The 19,428-nt window shown below is 40.1% G+C and overlaps 1 protein-coding gene across 3 annotated transcripts in view; it reads right to left on the bottom strand.

The window, feature by feature from the left end:
* Positions 1-17,028, bottom strand: part of shroom3 (shroom family member 3) — a 117,661-nt gene extending 100,633 nt beyond the window's left edge. For 2 of the 3 annotated variants that reach the window (XM_028601637.1, XM_028601639.1), the window contains exons 1-2: positions 15,830-16,455; positions 2,855-3,009 (exon numbers count right to left, since the gene is read on the bottom strand). In XM_028601637.1, the coding sequence (XP_028457438.1) occupies positions 2,855-3,009; positions 15,830-15,988 (314 nt within the window). In that variant the 5' untranslated portion in view covers positions 15,989-16,455. Of the gene's footprint in view, positions 1-2,854; positions 3,010-15,829; positions 16,456-16,964 lie in introns of those variants that run through there. The other variant, XM_028601638.1, reaches the window with a different exon arrangement.
* Positions 17,029-19,428: the final 2,400 nt, after the last annotated feature.

Genomic DNA, 19,428 nt, shown 5'->3' with positions numbered 1-19,428 from the left:
ACTCTAAATGAGATCTAGCCAGCGAACACAGAACACGTTAACATTAACATTAGCTTAGTAATGTTACTCAGCAAGGCTAATTTTATTAAAATAAAATAAATTGAATTAATAAAAATAAAATAAATGTAATTAACAGGCTAATTACTGAAATAGGTCTTTACCAGTATTGAAGTATCACAAATGAATATGTTTAACATCGACGTCAGGAAATACAGAGTTATTATTATATTGTGCTACATGAACATTATAGCAGTAGTATTATTACTTACCATCAGCGATTTCTGCACAGAAAAACAGGATGAGTGGGAACCATCTGCGCCCTGCATGGCAAGTGAATGAGGCGGAAGTAAACACGCCGCAATTTCAAAATAAAAGTCTCTGAACAGAAAGTTTTGAATTCTTCATAATTAATAATTAGTAGTAGTTATGCAGTTTCCAATTACAGCATAATTCAGGAATATGGTGTCTAATTAGGGTATAACTGTTTGTTTACCGTAAAGACCACACTATATCTAGTTTTGGTCTAATTTGATACAAACTATGGCTTATTACGTCTTATTAGTGTAAGACCAATATTTCAATACAGGTTTAATTCAAGATTAGCATAAAGGTGCTTGTAGCCTAACAAAAAATAATTGTGACTTTAATGCTATGGTATTTCTACTTAATTGACAAATATAATGATTCTAATTTTGTATTAATTTAAATTATTTATAGAGTAATATACATATATTACTCTATAATAAAATAAATATTACATGCTGGTTTACAAAATGATGCCGTAGGTAAAACTATGCAAAAAATGTGTCATGTTTATTTTATAGACTTAATAATTAATCAATTAAATTGGATGCAGCATATAACCTGCAGTGTAAACCTAAAAAGCATGAAACAAATGCTGAAACATAAATTACAGCATTTTAAGTAAACTAAATGGTTAATATTAGGGCTGAACAATTTTTGAAAATAATCTAATTGCGATTTTTTCCCCCAAATATTGTGATTGCGATTTAATATGCGATTATTTTTTAAGCTCTTTGTCTTCTGTATTATTCAACAAAGACAAACAATAAATCATTGTTTGTCAAACAGTTTGTTTAATCTATCTAATCGTGTGTGATGATGAAATTAGGTGATGCATGAATTTATATGAATGACATCTTTTATTTAACTACTTCAATCACAGTAGTATATTGAGCACTGACCAAGCTTGGTGTAAACATTCATATGAAAGTCAGAAACAAATCACACAAACTAAAATGCAGATTGCAGAAATATAAAAACAAATATGTGGCTTTACCACACTTAGTAGTATTTAGATTATTTAATTATTATTTACTGTATTAAACATATGTAAACATGTGGATTGCACTGTCCTAAATAAGTAAAAATATAGTATATACACACACACACACAACGGTGTATTTTTTTACAGCACAAAGAGAGGCGCTGCCTCCAGTCCCTCCCCCTCGTGAAGTTGTGTGCCGTGTACATGACATGGTCAACATTGCACTTGCTCAGAGAGGCTATTGTTACGTTAGTTGCTGGTGTTCTTACCGTGGGATTAACTGTACTAATAAAACCGTTGAAACACCGCGGCAACGCTGCTGTGAAAGCTCCCCGAACGTCATTTATCAGAGTCTGGTTGTTACCCCTCTCAGTGGCCGCTCCTCCACTCCATATCTTTTTAAGGGAGCTAACCGGAGCTAACCGCTAACCGGAGCTAACCGCTAATCAGAGCTAATTGTTGCCAACCGAGCCTTCAGTTCAGTTAAACTACAACTCAGTTGTTTGAATGACAGAAATCATCTCAAGGTATGGCCACATCGCGAGTCATGTGACCAAATCGCAGCCTTTTCGATTAGGAAATTGCGTTTTACCATATTGCGATATTATTGCAAATACAATTAATCGTTCAGCCCTAGTTAATATAATCGCGGTGCAAATGCTAACATTGTTATATTTTAAAAACATGGTGGTGGTGATGGCACAGTGGATATGACACATTCCTTTGGTGTGGGAGACCCAGGTTCAATTCCCACTGCAATACATCAACCAATGTGTCCCTGAGCAAGGCACTTAACCCCCAGTTGCTCCAGAGGTGTGCGACCTCTGATATATATAGCAATTGCAAGTTACTTTGGATAAAAGTGTCAGCTAAATGACATGTAATGTAATTAGTGCTTTTTTCAAATGAGTCACATAACCTTCCTGATATCTATTTAACGTAACGTTCCCACACAGGACTCCCATGCTGGGACACAACTTTTATAGTGAGAAAGTTAGTTTCACCTTTATTTCTGATATTTAACACATATAAAAGGATTAATACTGTGGGCATACATACCTTAGTGTGAATATAAGTGAATATAACTGAATATTGTTGTGCATCTGAGTTTCTATGTTCCACTCATTATCTCATGTGTACAGCCATTATGCAAATGAGTCAGTTCGGCTGTAGAGGAGAGTACCAACGATAATTGCCGCTGCTACTGGTGACAGAGGTTTTTTTTTATTGGTGAAAAACAACAGGAACCCATCTATTTGGTATTCTAAATATAGGAATGTGCAGAATAGGTATTTAGTATTTAAGTTCTGCTACACAACCTCAACCTGATGGGGTTATAAATAGCCAAACTAACCATTTGAGCTATGAGCTAAAGGTCAGTATTGGATTCAATTCAACAGAAATATGGCTTTGAATGTCAGGTTTGGTTTGGGTCTCAAATTTGACAGTACCAGTCAGTTTCACTTGAGTTGTGCCTTATAGACACGCTTACATGCTGGGTTTGGGTCTCAGTTTTAGGCCCGTGCAGAAGTCAAACACACACACACATGCACAAAGAGTCTGTACCTGCGGATGGTGAGCCGCAGAGTCTTATATGATCCTTTGACCAGAGCGATGGCATCCTGTCTGTATCCAGTCAGCTCCACGTCGTTGATTATGATAATCTCATCCCCCACCAGCAAAGGCTGCTCCAAACTGTCTGCCTTACCGCCCTCCTCTACCTGCACAGGCACAAACACGCAAATACAAACACATACTGTAAGCCCACATTTACTGAGAGAATTGCATAGCACAAATGTGCACCACAGAGGTCAATGATTTTTGCGGCCACAATGTGCGTGTATTTAGCTAATGATTTACTAAAGCACCAGCTCATTATGCAGTCAAGTCCTGACCTCCAAACGCAGTCTACAAGTGAAAGACCACGAAGCTCAGAAAAAAAATAATGAATAACACGAAAGGTCTACTGGTTTCATACTGCCGTGCCCCCAAACCAGCAGTCTTTGTGCTATGCTAGGCTAAACATGTCCTGGATCTCTGTACTGGAAACAGTGTGTGTGTGTGTGTGTGTGTGTGTGTGTGTGTGTGTGTGTGTGTGTGTGTGTGTGTGTGTGTGTGTGTGTGTGTGTTCATCATCTTTATTTCACATTGTCTTGCGGTTATCTGTGTGATAAACTTAATCAAAAAGAGTTAGTTGTCAAAATGTCTCTGCACACACCAATGTCACCAGCTCAGACTGGATTCCTGGATGTTTGCTGTGTTTGGTCAATTATTTGATTGTCTAACAAACCATCTTTTGTACAGTGGCTCTGATTCTAAGACAGTCCCACAACCCAGTGAAGTCAGACAGTTAAGCTGAGAATAAAAAAGTAGGTGGGCCTCGGATCATCCAGATCACATCTGGAGGTGGTGCAAATTTTGATCAGATTTCAGCCAGATGTAAATGACATCTGTGCAGTTTGGACTAGTGTTGTCCAAAATATTAATTTGTCTATACATATCGAATCTGAATACAATACTGATACTCTTTCTTCTCTCCAACAGCTTGTTGACACACAAAATGCTGCGGTGCCCACATAGCCTTCTCTCATTCACTCACAGTGCTGTCATATCGTCCATCATCTCATTCACTCCAGTTGAATATAATAATTTACAGGTTTTGTTCAGGCCCCCAGAAAGTGTGCTGGGCTTTGAAGTCAATTTGACATAGTACTGTGTCCGTCATGGGATGCCCTGGGGCCCAAAAAGACCTTTTCCCAAAAACTTACATTTACGTCCGTAAATCAGTGGATCCATTTTTTTGAGTGTAGCAACCCCCACAAAATTACTCGTTTCACTATCTGAATTTGCTCCAATAACATTTGGAAAGTCTGGAAGAGCTGCACAATTAAATCATTTAATCCCCATTCAAGTTAGTGTAGCGGAGCAGAGTTCTCTAGTCCGCCTGCTCTACGGGCCATATATCATCCGGGTAATCAGAATCAGAATAGGTTTATTGCCACAGTATAAAGTAAAGTTACATTTACAAATTTGCCTTGGTAATTGGTGCATACATAAACAAACAAACATATAAAACATTAACATGAAATAAACAATAAAAACAGAAACAAATATATACAAAATAGCTGTTTTGCATAAGAAAAGGAGGCTGAATGGGTTAAATGCAGAATGTCCAAAAAAAAATAGTATGCAATGGGCAGAATTTGATATGCAGCAGATGAAGTTTTTGGCTTCATGCCCCACTGAGCAACTCTCATAGGAATGAAAGGGGCTCTGCCTTGAACGCTGTATCCAGGTTTTATTATACTTCCATGTTTTGTGGTATGGTGTTACTGTAGCTCATTAAAGATGGCAAATTAATTGACTTGCTAATTAATACCAATTGTAATTGCCATGTGTGTCCCATGATCAGATGCCGTTATCCAGATAATATACATTTTTGGTTCAAATTTTAGCAAAGAACTGACAAAAATCAATCTGAATCATCGGTCTCAAACCCCCATTCAGGAGCCTGTAGATAACTGCCCAGGTCAAAGGTCAGGTTAACCATGAGGGCTAGAAATACAGTCACTAACACCAGAAAGTGCCTTGATTTAACTTTTGTTGTTGTTTTCACAAATACTTTCCTGTGAGTGACAGAGGTACTGTATCTGTTCTGAAACAATAAACCCCATCCATCTGGAACTCTTTGAATGTTAAAACAACTGCCAAGAAATTTGCACAGGGTGTGTCTGATCCTCTTCGGAATTACAACACGTATTACTTTTCAACAAAAGCATCATTTGTTTAGGCCCACACACTGCAGCACCAACAAGGGTCCTCAAACAGTGTTCATGCTCATATACAGTACTGTATGTGCTGAGTGACTTTCATCACCTATGTATAGTGGCCCTAAAGGGACAGAGTTTCATGAAACTCATCAACAAATGGGGGAAATCAGTGGGAGGCCCAGCCCATCAAAAAACAAAGACGAATTTGAATAATTATCTACATTTTTGACATGTGACTGAGTCATGAACTAGTGTCTAATGAGCTGTGGAAAGGAAATGAAACATCCTCTCAGAACTGTGAAAGAAAAACAGTGTTGAATGTAAACCACTGATCAGCTCTGTAGAACAGTGCACATGCCTACAGTGTTTGCCTTTTTCAGAAATAAATATACCCAAATAAGGCTCACAGAATCACTCAGTAACTGAGAGAGAGAGAGAGAGAGAGAGAGAGAGAGAGAGAGAGAGAGAGAGAGAGAGAGATTGTGTGTTTTTGCGTGTGTGCATGTGTGCACGTGTGTGTGTGTGTGTGTGTGTGTGTGTGTGTGACTTCAGTATTCCAGCTGAAATTCATTATCTTGCAGACGGAGATATCCAAACAAAGCGGCTCAGCCTGTTCATACCGTGACTGAAACAACATGCCTCCTCTAATCAATAAAGACTGTGTGATTCCTCAGGCAGCAGTGGGGGGCTCTGACGAGACAAAGTACTGTTACTGAATTGATTTTGAATAACACAGTTAAAGTTCGTTAAAATTAAGCAATATCTAATAATAACAATAATAATAATACATTTTATTTGTATTGCACTTTACACATGAGGAACACATCTCAAAGTGCTACAGGTGCACAGATAAAAACAGTAGACATTAAAACAGTTGAAAACAAGACAGCAAGAAAACAAAGATTATATTAAAGAAATACAATACAAAATAAGTGGGTCTTTAATACATTTTTAAAAACCTCTATAGACCGTGGCGCCCTCAGGTTGTCTGGGAGGGCATTCCACAGTCGAGGCGCAGCCGCCTGGAAGGCCCCTATCTCCCATAGTGCGGAGTTTGGACTTGGGGACCCGGAGTTTGAACTTCTGACCCTATATCACAAGTTAAGGCTTTGGTGTGGATGCTAGTTATTCAACCAAAGAATGATTTCAAGTTCAAGTTCAAGTTTATTGTCATATGCATATTAGTACAAAGTACCACAGCAATGAAATACAATGTGCCTTAGCACTCCCTCAGCACCAGTCAATAATAACAATTTTAAAAACTTAATAGTATTAAAAACATTATAAAATATCCAACATAATATATACAAGTGACTAAATTCAGACCACAGCCCTCCTTCCTGTTGTGTTATTGTTCAATAACCTTATTACCTGAGGGTAAAAACTATCCCTAAAACGTGTTGTGCGCGTTGGGATGCTAGTAATGAGGGAGGACGTAGGCTGTATTATCCAACTTATAAGTAAAATTAAAACTAACAATAAGCGTGGCGTGAGAGAGGCTCTTAGCGTGTCGCCTTGTACCGGCGCCATTCTGCCTTTTTAGACTGTTTAATGCTGTTTAACGCTCCGTTCCCCCTGCGACTGATGCGCGCACACACACACACACAAACACACACGGTGGATGCAGGAAAAACCGGAAATGAGACGACACGATGACCTAAATTGAGGACAGCTACGCTCCTTAATGTAAGTATGATGAATGTATGTATGAAATGAACTAATAATGTAAAGATCAACAAGCCACTGACACATATATTCAAATTTGATTAATTCAATAAATAATGTTTTTGTCTTAAATCCACCAGCCATTTTCATATTTTACCAACATTTGTAGCATCCTGAGCTTTTTTGGTAAGGTTAATAGGAAATCTCAGCCCAGAGTAATTTTATTCTCCCCGAAACAAGTTTCCTTTTTATTTTCAAACTTTCACTGTCTCCCGCAACTTCATTGCAACAAACATTCAAAAGACATCGCAACTTTTATCGCAATTTTTTACAAAAGCAGGCATTTTGGTCCGCAACAATCTCAAAAAAAGGCCGCAAAATCCTGCAGGGACTGAATATTAAGATTGTAATTTGAATGGGTATCAAGCTACTTTTGTAACCCACTTCCAGTAAGGGGGCTTTCACACCTACTTTGTTTGGTCCGGACTTTCGGACTTTTCAGTTTGATCCAAACCAAAATTACAGGTGTGAAACCTGTCCAGACCATGCACGGTCAACAAACAGCCCAAATTTGATCCGACCAAAAGAGGTAGTCTCGGTCCAGATCAAGCTGAGCCATGGTCCGGTTCGTTTCTGGTGTGAAAGCATTTTTTGGATGGTTTGGACTTCTGGACCAAATACAGGATGGCAGGCTACGTTTGTGTTATAAGACAGGGGTTCCTTAAGAAATAGCTCAGTGCTTAGTTTGTACATGAGAGAGAGAGTGATGATGAATGCGCTCAGCAGACAGCTGCCACAGTGTAGGTTTCAGTTTGTCTCTGAATAAATGCTGCAGCTCTTCAAACCCCAAGTAAAGTTCCCGTGCCTTGCTTTTCAACAACGTGACAAAACAAAAAGAGCGTTGGTAGCACGGGGAGAGCAGCAGTCAGTTGAAAAATCTCAGAAACAGAGAGAATACAACAGGACAGGGAAACCCGTCTACAAACCAATCAATTACAACTGTCGGCAGACACAGCTTACGTATGTGATGACGACAGGATGTAGTTTTGTCATGTATATTTCTTTATAGAGATGCACAGCAAGACCGGCCGGTGACCGGAATTGGCCGGTTTTCACGTGCTCGGCCATGACCGGCGACCGGCAGGTCAGTCTGACATACAGTATGCCGATTTCATGCCGGTCAACACCACAATTAACTGACAACATAAGTCAGTTAATTGTTATACGAGTTACAGTTCTCAGGGATGAAGCACACACGGACGCGACGTCTCTTTTTTTCCTTTCTTTCAACTTTTCCAACGTGTGTGGCGCGTACCCGCTCGCGGTGTGAAGCGTGTGTCCGCGCTATTCTTGCACATGTAGGGAACCTCGGGAATTAACCTGCAACATGTCATCTGTTGAAATTCTTCAGCGTGTGTGCAGAAGATAACAAGTTTGCAATATGCAACACCTGCAAGGAAAAAGTAGGGCGTGGAGGGACGACACCAAAAATCCCAAATCACATTTTTTTTGTTGGATATTGGATGTGAAAAGAAATGGTTCTAACATTGCACTTTAGATGTTTGTGAATTTCCCACACCAGGAGTAATTTATATAGTTCTATTTTATAGTGATCCATTATCTGTTCAAAAAATTTTCTATGTTCTGTGCAAAATGTTCTATTAAATATAAGATAGAAAATCAATATTTGTGTGTGCTGTAAAGGGGTTAGAAAAAATGAAATCGGTATCGGCTAAAATCGGTATCAGCTAAAATCGGTATCAGCTGGCCTAACTCAAAGAAAATCGGAAATCGGAATCGGCCTAGAAAGTTGTAATTGGTGCATCTCTAATTCTTTAGTGCGCTTGTATAACTGCATTGTGATACAAATGTATACAATGTAACAAAAACATGAACCTTGGTCCGGACCTTGGTTTGGACTTTCAGGTGTGAAAGCCCCCATAACTCACACATTACACAGATACAATTTTTTGTTCGAAGCAACAGAGGCTGAGATATCTTGACTTTTGATCCCTATATGGGTCAAGCTCTAAAAACGGAATCCTACATTTCCCATAATGTAACTGTATCTTTTTGGACCCTCCCTAACTGGAAAACACCCACGTCTTTCAAACCACACCTATGTTAATGGAGGCGTTTTAATATAAATTTGTCTCCAAACCAAATCTGAGATAACCCTGATGACATTACTATGACATCATCAATGTTATTAACTCAGAACTGACCAAACTCCTTCACAGGCAGAGAAACAGATGACATTATACAACTGTTTTCAGAGGTTGAGTGGTACTAAAGGGCAACACAAAATATAGTTATACAACATGTGTCTAAACCTAACCAGGAAGTCCCAAACCTCAAGGTTAGGAACCAGTAACAGTGTGGCATTTGTGGAAACAGTTGTTTTGTGAATACAGTGTACATTATGTCTGTGGCTTATTCTTCAGTTTTAAAAGAAATAACCCGGCTCTTATTTTGGTATTTTTATTCATCATTTTATTTATGTTAACATTTTATACAGCAGCTTTACTGCCACACAATGCTTTAGCAAGGTAAAGTCTGCTTTAGGCCTTTGCTCTTTTCTTAAGTTTGATCGTTCCTGACAGGATCCCAAACACATGCTACATTTTCAATCTAGAAGTAATAGCATGTGACTATGAGTCCCTCATCAGGATCCACATTAGGATCGGGAAATCAACTTGCCAGTCTCGTGCCGATTCTGCTAATCTCCTGCTAACCTCCTGCCTACTATGCTAGCCTGGGGTAGCTAGCCAGCTGACTCAAGTTTTCAAATACAAACATCAGAGTAAACACCGTAAGCTCCAGCTAGTAAGACCATCCCTGCAGCTATCTCATGAACATGAGTCGCTCATAATTCGGTTCTGAAGCAGACACCATCTCCACATTTAAGAGTAAGCTTAAAACTCTTCTCTTTGATAGCCTATTCATGAATAGTTAGGGCTGGCTCAGGTTTGCAGGGCTCCAGACTAACTTTTTGCCTTGGTTGCACTGGTGCACCTAACTTTTTTATTTAGGTGCACCAGCACAAAATTTAAGTGCACCAAAATTTTTCCTTGCGTCACCATTAGCGCTGAATGGCAATACACGATATATAGCTCTGTATTTTTTTACAAAGTGGGCTAAATGTTCAGTTTTAAGTCAAAGCCACTTTTCACAAGCTCTTTTTATCAAAACAGATTGTGATTAAAATAAAATGCAAAGACAGGGTTTCCTTTACCAGTTTGAAAATATACAGCTGCAACACATGTAAATGAAAGAAATCTGAAATAAATAGCCTAGGATATATACATAAAAAAAAAATATATATATATATATATATATATATATATAGAGATATATTGTTTTCAACAACAATAACAGACGAAAAGAGAAAGAGGACGCCCAGATAGCTCAGTTGGTAAAAAAAAAAAAACAGACCGAAAGACATAGGAAGACAGAGGAAGAGAGGGGGAGTGCAATGGACTGAAGCGTATTCTACTCACAGAGTGACGGCTGACTCATTATGAATGGATCCAGCACGGGTCGAATGCGCTTTGGCGGGTCAGCGGCGTTACACACGTCTTGTGTAGGCTATGAAATGTCTGTATCGTCACTGCGCTGCATTTTTATGAACTATGATCGAGCAGGCTCCGTTTTACATGCTATTACTCAACGAACTGAAATTTGTTGCATTTAATAACTTCTTAATGTATTTTTCGCCGTGGCGGCCGCAATAACGGAGAGTTACCAGCGGAAAGACTGGTACCAATACAGGTTTCCCTCTCATACTTAACAATACACAGCTGTGTTAATTACAATTAAAACTGTAGACAAATGTCAGCAGTTTGGACCGGCAGCGCTGTGTCTCTCCATGTTGCAGGGTGTGAGTGAATGGGGGCTGGGCTGAGGGAGGAGAGATCGAAACACAGGCACGACTTTGTCCAATCTGAGTTTTCTCTCGTACGACTAAAACAACTTTTGAATGTACACGTTCCACAAAAACGAGTTCCTTCCCGAGGCTATTTTGCAGCAGCTCCGCGCGTAGCCCATGATGATTGTGAATGGTTTAAATGTGCCATGGCCCGCAGTTGGTCAAGGCCACACCCCCACCCTCCACCTTGACCCCCCCTCTCTTCTCATCAATAGCATTTAAAGCTACAGACACAGAAATGGCACATTCTAAGGAAAGCTCATTGTGAGACTGGCTCTAGTGGCTGTAATTCTGCACCAATGCTGAATTTCAGGAAAAAGACTTAAGATACAGTATTAGGGGACCACTAAGGTCTATATAAAAGCATCCAAAGAGCAGCATGTCATAGAACCTTTAAAGAAATGCCAATAAACCAGAGCACGTTTTTCTCCCATCCCAGAATGCTGTGTGGACTAGCCAGACCCTCCTCCGCAGCGCTGTGGAGGTAGGTCTGGCAATGCAAGACTACGATGCTATACACACTGAGCTCCTCTCTCTCTCCATCTGTGTGCATTCATGTCCCATTAATGCATGTTACTAACTTAGCTTCCCACCAAAAGCCAGGGTCTGCTTAAGGTTTCTGATTGTTAAAATCAAAGTTTTTCCTCACCACCTCCCACTGTCACAACCAAATGCTTGCTGTTGAGAAGAATTGTTGGGTCTTTATAAATTATAGTGTGATCTAGACCTACTCTGTCTGTCCTGAGATAACTTCTGTATGATTGGACACAATTAATACAATCAATACAACACAATTGAATTGAATTGAATTCATCACAATAGGGAAGGAGACTCATCAGTCCCCTGCTGACTCTGCTAGCCTGACCGGTCAGCCATATCTGTGTCCATCTCTACATCAAAGGGGGCACCGAGGCAAGCGTGGAGAAATTTGACTGCGAAGGCATCTTGCAGGCCAGTGTACAAGCATGAGACGATGAGCTGGGTGGCCTCCATGCCTGCATCAGTTTCTAGTAGGATGTCGGGAGCTGTGGTGTCCTTTGACCAAGACTTGACTAGATCTTGAAGTGCCGACATCATTTAACCGGGTAACTCTTTTTCTGTGTGCCGATCTGACAGCCACATTCCGCTTTATGATGATGAATCATGCACACGTTTAAGAAGCTGATGGGACAACATCTCACTGAAATTGTACCTTGTATGATTTTATGTGACAAATCAAATGTCTTGATTGATTGATTGATTGATTGATTGACAGGTCCATTTGGTTCCTTGTAACTGAGACTCAACTCTAGACCTAAGTTGGACTGGGTCCAAGTTATATTAATAAGTTTAATTGGATCTTGTACTATTGCCAAAGATCTCAGGTGTCAATATGTCTAATATAGGTCTATTATCCTTGGGTCCCATTCAGGGCTGTCAACCAATCTAAATACAAATGTGTGTTTATCATTCATCATGTTACAGATTGTGTCTATCCTTTAAAGTTGCAGTTTGTCCCATGTTGGCGCCTGAGTTGTTCTCCAAGTCAGTTGTACTACCGGCTGCAACAGAAAAACTGACAGTCAGCTGTCAAATGGAGGTTTGGAATGGACCAGTCAGGGGCTCTCCCAGGTATTTTAGTAGTGAATAAGGTCATGGACCAGGAGCTTCAAACATACTAGAGACACTCAATGATAAACACTTTTTGTCTGGAGTCTTTTCAAGCTCCAGTCCAGTTGCTGTTGTTCTGAATGGTTTCAGATCTGTTTTTTGTTTTGTTTTGTTTTTAATAGACATCCCCCCTATCACCCATGTTGGGTACAAGTTTTCAGAACTGTGAAGGAGCTACTAGTTTTAACAAACACAACTACAGTAAGCAGAGCAGATTAAAGTTGATCCTATAGAGGAAGTAGAGAGAGTTTGTGTTACAGCTTAACTGTTTACCTTCATTTTGAAAGTGTAACCCTGGCAGTGTTATTGCACACATTCAGTTTGATCATGATCATGAGACCTTCAGTTTAAGACTCATTAAAACTGTTTAACTTGAGCTGAACCACCCGGATTTACAGAAACCTTCACTGTTACCTCTGACCCAAGCTTAGAACCACAATAAGTTACTGCACTGATGATAAACAATCTGAGGATGCCAAATCTCTTCACCTGTTTAACAAATTTAATCTGAAAATTTGAGATGGTGGATGTATGCCAATCCAATTCCCTCTTTTGATCTTTCTTTATTCAATCAAATCACTGTTTTATAATTGAGCAGTTGTCATGACAAGTAGAAAACATAAAACATCTGTAAACAAGAACTACTAATCCAAACAGTACTAACTAAATGGTTTGTCTGTATTCAAACACAATGTAGGTGATGATGGAGAGCAGGTTGGAACAGAAAATGGGTTTAACCAGCTGAGACACAGCTACCTGGGGTGTCTGTCTGTCCCAATGGTCAGTGATTTAGTTGTTTTTTGGCTAAAGGCGGAAGAAGAAGAGATTTAGTGTGGACGGAGAGCTTCACAAAAAGCTAGTGTGGACATGCAGAGTTTTCACTGTGTTTTCAGATTTGGTATGAACTGAGAGAGACAAAATAAAAAATAAAAGCATGAGGGTGTTCAAAGCACCCAGGAAAACACATAATTCACATTTTTGTATACCCGTCTTGTTTGGCCTCCGTCCCAGAATAACCTCCACACACACACACACACACACACACACACACACACACACACACACACACACACACACACACACACACACACAAACACAAAAACACACACACACAGACACACACACATACACCAGCCTGCGGATTTGCATTTTAATAAAATGAGGCCACCATGGCTGTAAGGGCAGAAAGGGAATCATTAGTGATCGCTTTCCTTATTACAGACAGTCATGGCATGACAAATCATCAGTCATTAAAATACTATGGACTATTATTCGCCCCTACAGTCATATCCACGTCAGTGCTGAGCGATTCACCTTTTTTAAATCCAAATCACACTTTGAAAGTGCCATATATTTTAATGGGCTATAGCTCACTTTATCAATGATGCCTTAACAAGCTAACCTGACTCCGCCAGATGGATTGCTTCGCATTTGCTCGGCATATCCATCTGGGAACTTTCCGTTGGAGAACTTTTGGGAAGGGGCGGAATACTGGTTATTTGATTGGATGAACCATCTGTCTATCACCTATGTTGGTGATAGACGGGCCAAATCAACCAATCAGATCCACGAAGCGTATGAAAATACAACCACAAGCCCGCCCCTGCTGCTGCAGGCAAAGCATAGCTCGTAAGCTCAGCATGCAAGCAACATGTCGGTAAAGGATATTTGCCATTTGTGTAACAGAAGAATTTAGGAATAAAAGGCACCATTTCAGGTTCCCGGACCATATTCCAAAAGAAGGATCCAAGAGAAAAAAAGCATTAGCGAGCGGTTAACAGAATTAGGGCTACCGCTGGCTGATAATACTGGTTAGCTGATTGGATAAACTATCGGTCTATCACCACCTAACCCACCTCAAAACCAACGCTGATTGGCCCGGTCGTTTGGCTAACGGCTCCAAATTTTCTCTGCCTCAAGATGCCAGACTGATCTGCGAGTGAAAAACTGGAGCTCGCGAGATCAGGACGGTCTCACAAGGCTATTAACAAGCTAAAATAGGTGAAATAAATATTCAGCAACCATTGATTTTGCTAGCTAAAATAACAATTGTTTTGTCAGCCATAGATAATTAATGTTAATTCAGTGAGTTGGTCAACTACAAAATTTAACTCTGCATGCCAATCTAGATTCAACAGCTGTTTTCCTGTTGAATTGTGTTCACCATGTGCTTCCCATTACACTGCCTCCCTAAATTGGGTGTAGGTGATGGTTAGGTGTTGCAGAACGAGAGGCTAGGGCTAGGAATAAGGTTTAGTGCAGTTTAAGATAACGGGGAACAAATCAATGGTGTAACAGACTCATATTAGTGCGACTTTGACACACTTTTTTGAGGAAGTACAGGAAGTTGATTGTGTCTGGGTGGTGTTTCAATGACAGCCTTTGCCTATAGGTAAACAATCTAGCATTAGCTGGTCGCTTTTTTTCACTTATCGTTGAGTGTGAATGGCAAATAGTGTCAGATATTTTCAGTTTTTCAGTGCTTTTGAGCACATCTTATCAAGTTTTAAGCTTATTACCTTAAAATCTCTGAATCAGTAACTCCAGGTTTCAGGGTTGTCTGTGAAGCCAACACTAGCTTAGCAGCTACAGTGAGGACCTGTTTTCAGTCAGATTAAATATTAAAGCATTGTGAGATTTGATTTACCATTATAGGCTATACAACACAACTGGGAAACTGCAACTGCTAGCCATAAATTTAACTCCAGTTATAACATGTAAAACATGTTTGCTAAGTTGGCCACAAATAGCCTAACTGTTATAGGTCTGAAGTATCATGTATGTGTACTGTCCCACAGGCAGAACGTAATCCTGATAACATCCAAAGTTGTATTCCTGTCAAGGTTAGAACATAACAGAACTCACAATCATGACAATTCCTACTGAGACTTCACTTTTAAATAACAAAAAGCCTGCAAATACAAACTGTTGGCGTGAAGTTTAAAAAAAAAAGTGGGAATTCACCAGGCTGAGAGGACAAAATTAAATGTTATTGGTTGCATCATAGGAAATATAGGTTCCACTGTTTTTTGCATGACCCATAACAAAAAATCTGGATATCTCTGCCTCTTTATTTTGATCATTCTTTTTAAATCTGTCTCTTATTAAGGCACCCAATTTTAAGGAAGTACAATACTAAAATGGCTGGATGTTTACATTGCAATCTCAATATTGGTCAGAAGGAAGCTATTCAAGTTACTTGTGATATTCAAGCACTAGGACTTTGTAATGGAGTAGTAGCCCTTTTTTATTTTTGCTACTTCCAACACTGACATTGCTAAATTATAAACAAACAGCATTGTAGTCTACAATACTTTTATTAATCTAAAGTTGTAGATTAATAAAAGTAAACAGGCTACATTGTTTGGCTACTGCCAAGAAGGCTATTAGCCCATTATGTCATATGAGACACTGACTGTAGGCGGTCCCAGTAGTGTTAACTAGGAGATGTCAAATGTGAAAATATCATACATCACACAATGTGTAACACATATAATGAGATGACACAACGAGGAAAAAGTCTCGTACCTTGGAGATGATGAGCGGTTCTCCGTGCTCCAGGCCGCCCTGCAGGGTGAAGCCCCACGGCGCTCCTCCCTGCAGCCGGGCCTCCACCAGCACCCAGCCGCCGCCTCCTCCTCCTCCGCCCGCCGCCTGTTGGAGCCCCGCCTGGACACCGTTCTCCATGTCCCAGCCAGAGAGCGCTCAATCCGGGCTCCTCGCTCCTCAGCCCGGCTGCGGCCCGGCGGACTGAGGAAGGGGAAACCGGACTGTAGAAAACGATTTCTCCTTCACAAGCGCATTTCCTTTATTCATTTATAACTCCTCGATAAGAAAAAGGAAAGACAGAGGTGCCGGAGCACCGAGCTGCGTTTACTGCAAAGTGCATTCCTGAAACGCAGAGAGCTGATTCTCCGGCAAATGTAGTCAGCAACACCGCGAAACTAGCAGTTAGAGTCAGGGGAGAAGGTTAAAAAGTTTACTGAGAGGAGAAAGTCATACAATTTCAAGATGCTAAAACAGAAATCCGAACCTCTCTCTCTATCTGTCTGTCTGTCTGTCTCTCTCTCTCTCTCTCTCTCTCTCTCTCTCTCTTTCTTTCTATCTCTCTTCCGAAAATCAGTTTAGCATCACAATAGAATTTACTGCGACTCACTGAGCGAAAAGAAAAGAGAGAGACCGAGAAAGAGGTGGAGTGAGGTAGAGTGAGACAGAGGGAGAGAAAGGGGGGGTCAAGAGAGGAGAAGGAGAGGTAGGCAAGAAAAGTTAAAAAAGGAAATGAGAAATTATGAGAAGAAAAAAAGAAAGAAAGAAAGAAAGGAGAGAGGTAGGAAGGAAGAACGGAATGTAGGAAAAAAGAAATAAAGGAGCGATGAAATTAACAAAAAAGTTCATGCTACAGGAAGGCATGTATGTGTGTACAAAATTTTTGTGAGATAGTTCACTTAAACCAACAAATTCCATCCTCATGTTAGAAGATAAGCAAGACATTGTGATTTATCGTTTGGGAACCATGAATGTCGGTGGCTCTGCAAAATAGTCCAGGTAAGGAACGCAAAAGAAAACACCACATAAAACATTAAATGGTGTTAACTGCTCACCCAAGACAGTAATGTGAGCTATTTAAATTCTGGATTCATGGTAACACATAATTTGCTCTTACCAGTGTGTTGCCCTGTACAGGCTACTTCATCTAGCGATCCCCGGCAATCGGTCAAAACATTTCCCTGTTAGATAGCAAATGTCATAAACATATTCTTTGTAAATCTTTACAATCATTCACTGAAAGAACCAAACAGGTCTGCCTTATTGCACAATCCAACTTTTCTTTAAAACTTGCCATTTTCAGGGTGTAGCTTGCTAGCTTGAAGTTTGTTGCTGTTTCAACATGAGCTTAGCTTAATTTACAGCAGAGATCTTCAACAGGGGGTCCGGGACCTTTAGGGGGTCCTTAGAGTTACTGCAGGGGGGCCCCAAGTTATTGTTTAATCCATAGATATAGAACAATAGATATGACATGATGTCATAACTAATGGATAACTGTCCGCCATCTTACCATTGACATATATAAAATGGACCAACAGATTCCGTTGCTCTGGACGGAGACCAGTGAAGGATATTAGAAGCACTTTTCCGGTGATGGCCAGCTTTACTGCGCAGCCTCCGAATGAGTTCGAAAAAGTAGATGTGACGTGAGCAACCTGTCTGAAAGTTGTAAGTTTTCTGGTAGCTGTGCCAAGAGGAATCTTAATCATTCCAAATCTTGCAGAGACAGAGAACGTAGGTATATGTAAGGAGATAACATAGGCACAGGCTAATTATTGCTAACTAAAATGCTAGTTAACATTAGTAATTAAACTTAAACAGCTAATGTGAGTCGAAACTGCGTGCAAGCTTTTCCTGTACTGTAAGGTAATTTCTCACTACTGTGCGACAGTAAGTTGCGTGGTTATGACACAATCGTTTGCCTATTTTTACAAAAACGCCTGCTACGGAGCCATAACATGAGGTACAAGGTAATGGAGCCTTTTATGCATTGTCGTGTTTCTTTAGAAATAAACAATGGACAAATAGAGTCTTTAAACGCTTCAGATGTAAAATGATTCGCTGTCAAAGTATCGCCAAAATGAATAGCTCAATTACTCAATCTGAGTAACGTATTCTGAATACTTGGATTACTTCAGGATTACTTCTACATTGAATTGCGTTTTATAGGTGTAGGAATGCGGCTATCACATCCAGCTTACTAAACAGGCCTATAATGGTGTGTTCTTTTTATTCCAACTAGCTGAATGTATACCTGAACAAGCAGATAGATTATTGTATTGGTAGTCCCGAACTGCATACTACAAAAATCTAACCGCGGTCTAAGCTACCACAAGCTAATTTTAGCTAACGTTAGTTAGCATGTCAAACGGGGCTGTCAGTCTTTAAACGGCTCTGGAGCTAGTAAATCAGCACGTATACGTATAGGAGAATGTAAAGTCCCACATCAATGTTAAAATAGCAAGGTGACCAGTAAAACTACAGCAGACGACTACCCTTGGCTAATTAAAAAAATAACTTACTTTAAGATGCTTCTTCAGGTTGGAGGTGGAGTAATTTGGAGCTGAAAGGAGGTTGGTTGCTGGCAAGCAGAGGCTGCACGGCACAGTTAACTATATTTCATTCTCCCTGTTCGTTCTTTAATGAGAAATGCTGTTTGAATTTCCAAGATAGAAACTTATTGCTGCCCTGGCTCTGTCGTGCCGGTTCCGACTCCATTGTGACTGATCACGGAGCTAATTTTTTCGATTTCATATCGGAGCTTCTGGAAAATGCGATTGAGTTGCCTTTTATTCAGAGTGAATAAACTCGTGAAACAGAGAAGTATCGTCAGGTAATCCATTGATTTCAACAATGTAACTGTATTCTAAATACCAACTATTTAAATTGTAACTGTAACGGAATACAGTTACTCATAATTTGTATTCTGAATACGTAACGCCGTTACATGTATTCCGTTACTCCCCAACACTGTACGTAGGGCAGGTTTGTAAAAAAAAATATTCCAAAAATGTGTTCAAATAAGATAATGCTATGTGCAAAATTATGAAACAAACAAAAAAGGGAGATGGAACAGCAACCCAAATGCAAACCAGTTCCAGAGCACTTTTAAAAAGCTCCTGGTTCACGGCGGTGTTGACCCAGGTCAGACTGGAAATGCCCTCCCACTGAAGAATATGGAATTGCTTAGCTTAGCAGCTGTCAGTGACCGTGACACATTCCAGCCCGAAAGCAGCGTTGTCAACATCGAGCATTCCAACCTACCCACTGAGTTTTCAGAGGTAATCCAGAGCTGTATAACATACATTGCTGGCTGGGTTGTGAGAAAGGTGAGTTCTGTCTTGTGACACCTGTCTTGTGACACCTGCTGAGAGGCCTTATCGACAGCAGAGGCCCCACAGTATGATGAATCATATTGCCGTAAAAAGAATAGAGGAGGGCTGGTGATCCAATCCTCCAGATGTGTCGCAGTCATCACCGCAAAAGAGAAAGCCATCAGGAGGATGATTAATACTCTGTGAAAAAGATGTGCCATCCATCAAGAGTTCTCCTTGCTGTTAAATGGTTCCCAAGACATATTT

This window comes from Perca flavescens, chromosome 16 (genome assembly GCF_004354835.1).
Source record: "Perca flavescens isolate YP-PL-M2 chromosome 16, PFLA_1.0, whole genome shotgun sequence".
Lineage (NCBI taxonomy): Eukaryota > Metazoa > Chordata > Actinopteri > Perciformes > Percidae > Perca > Perca flavescens.
Note: the sequence above shows the minus strand (reverse complement) of the source record. Positions and strands in the feature narration are given on the sequence as shown.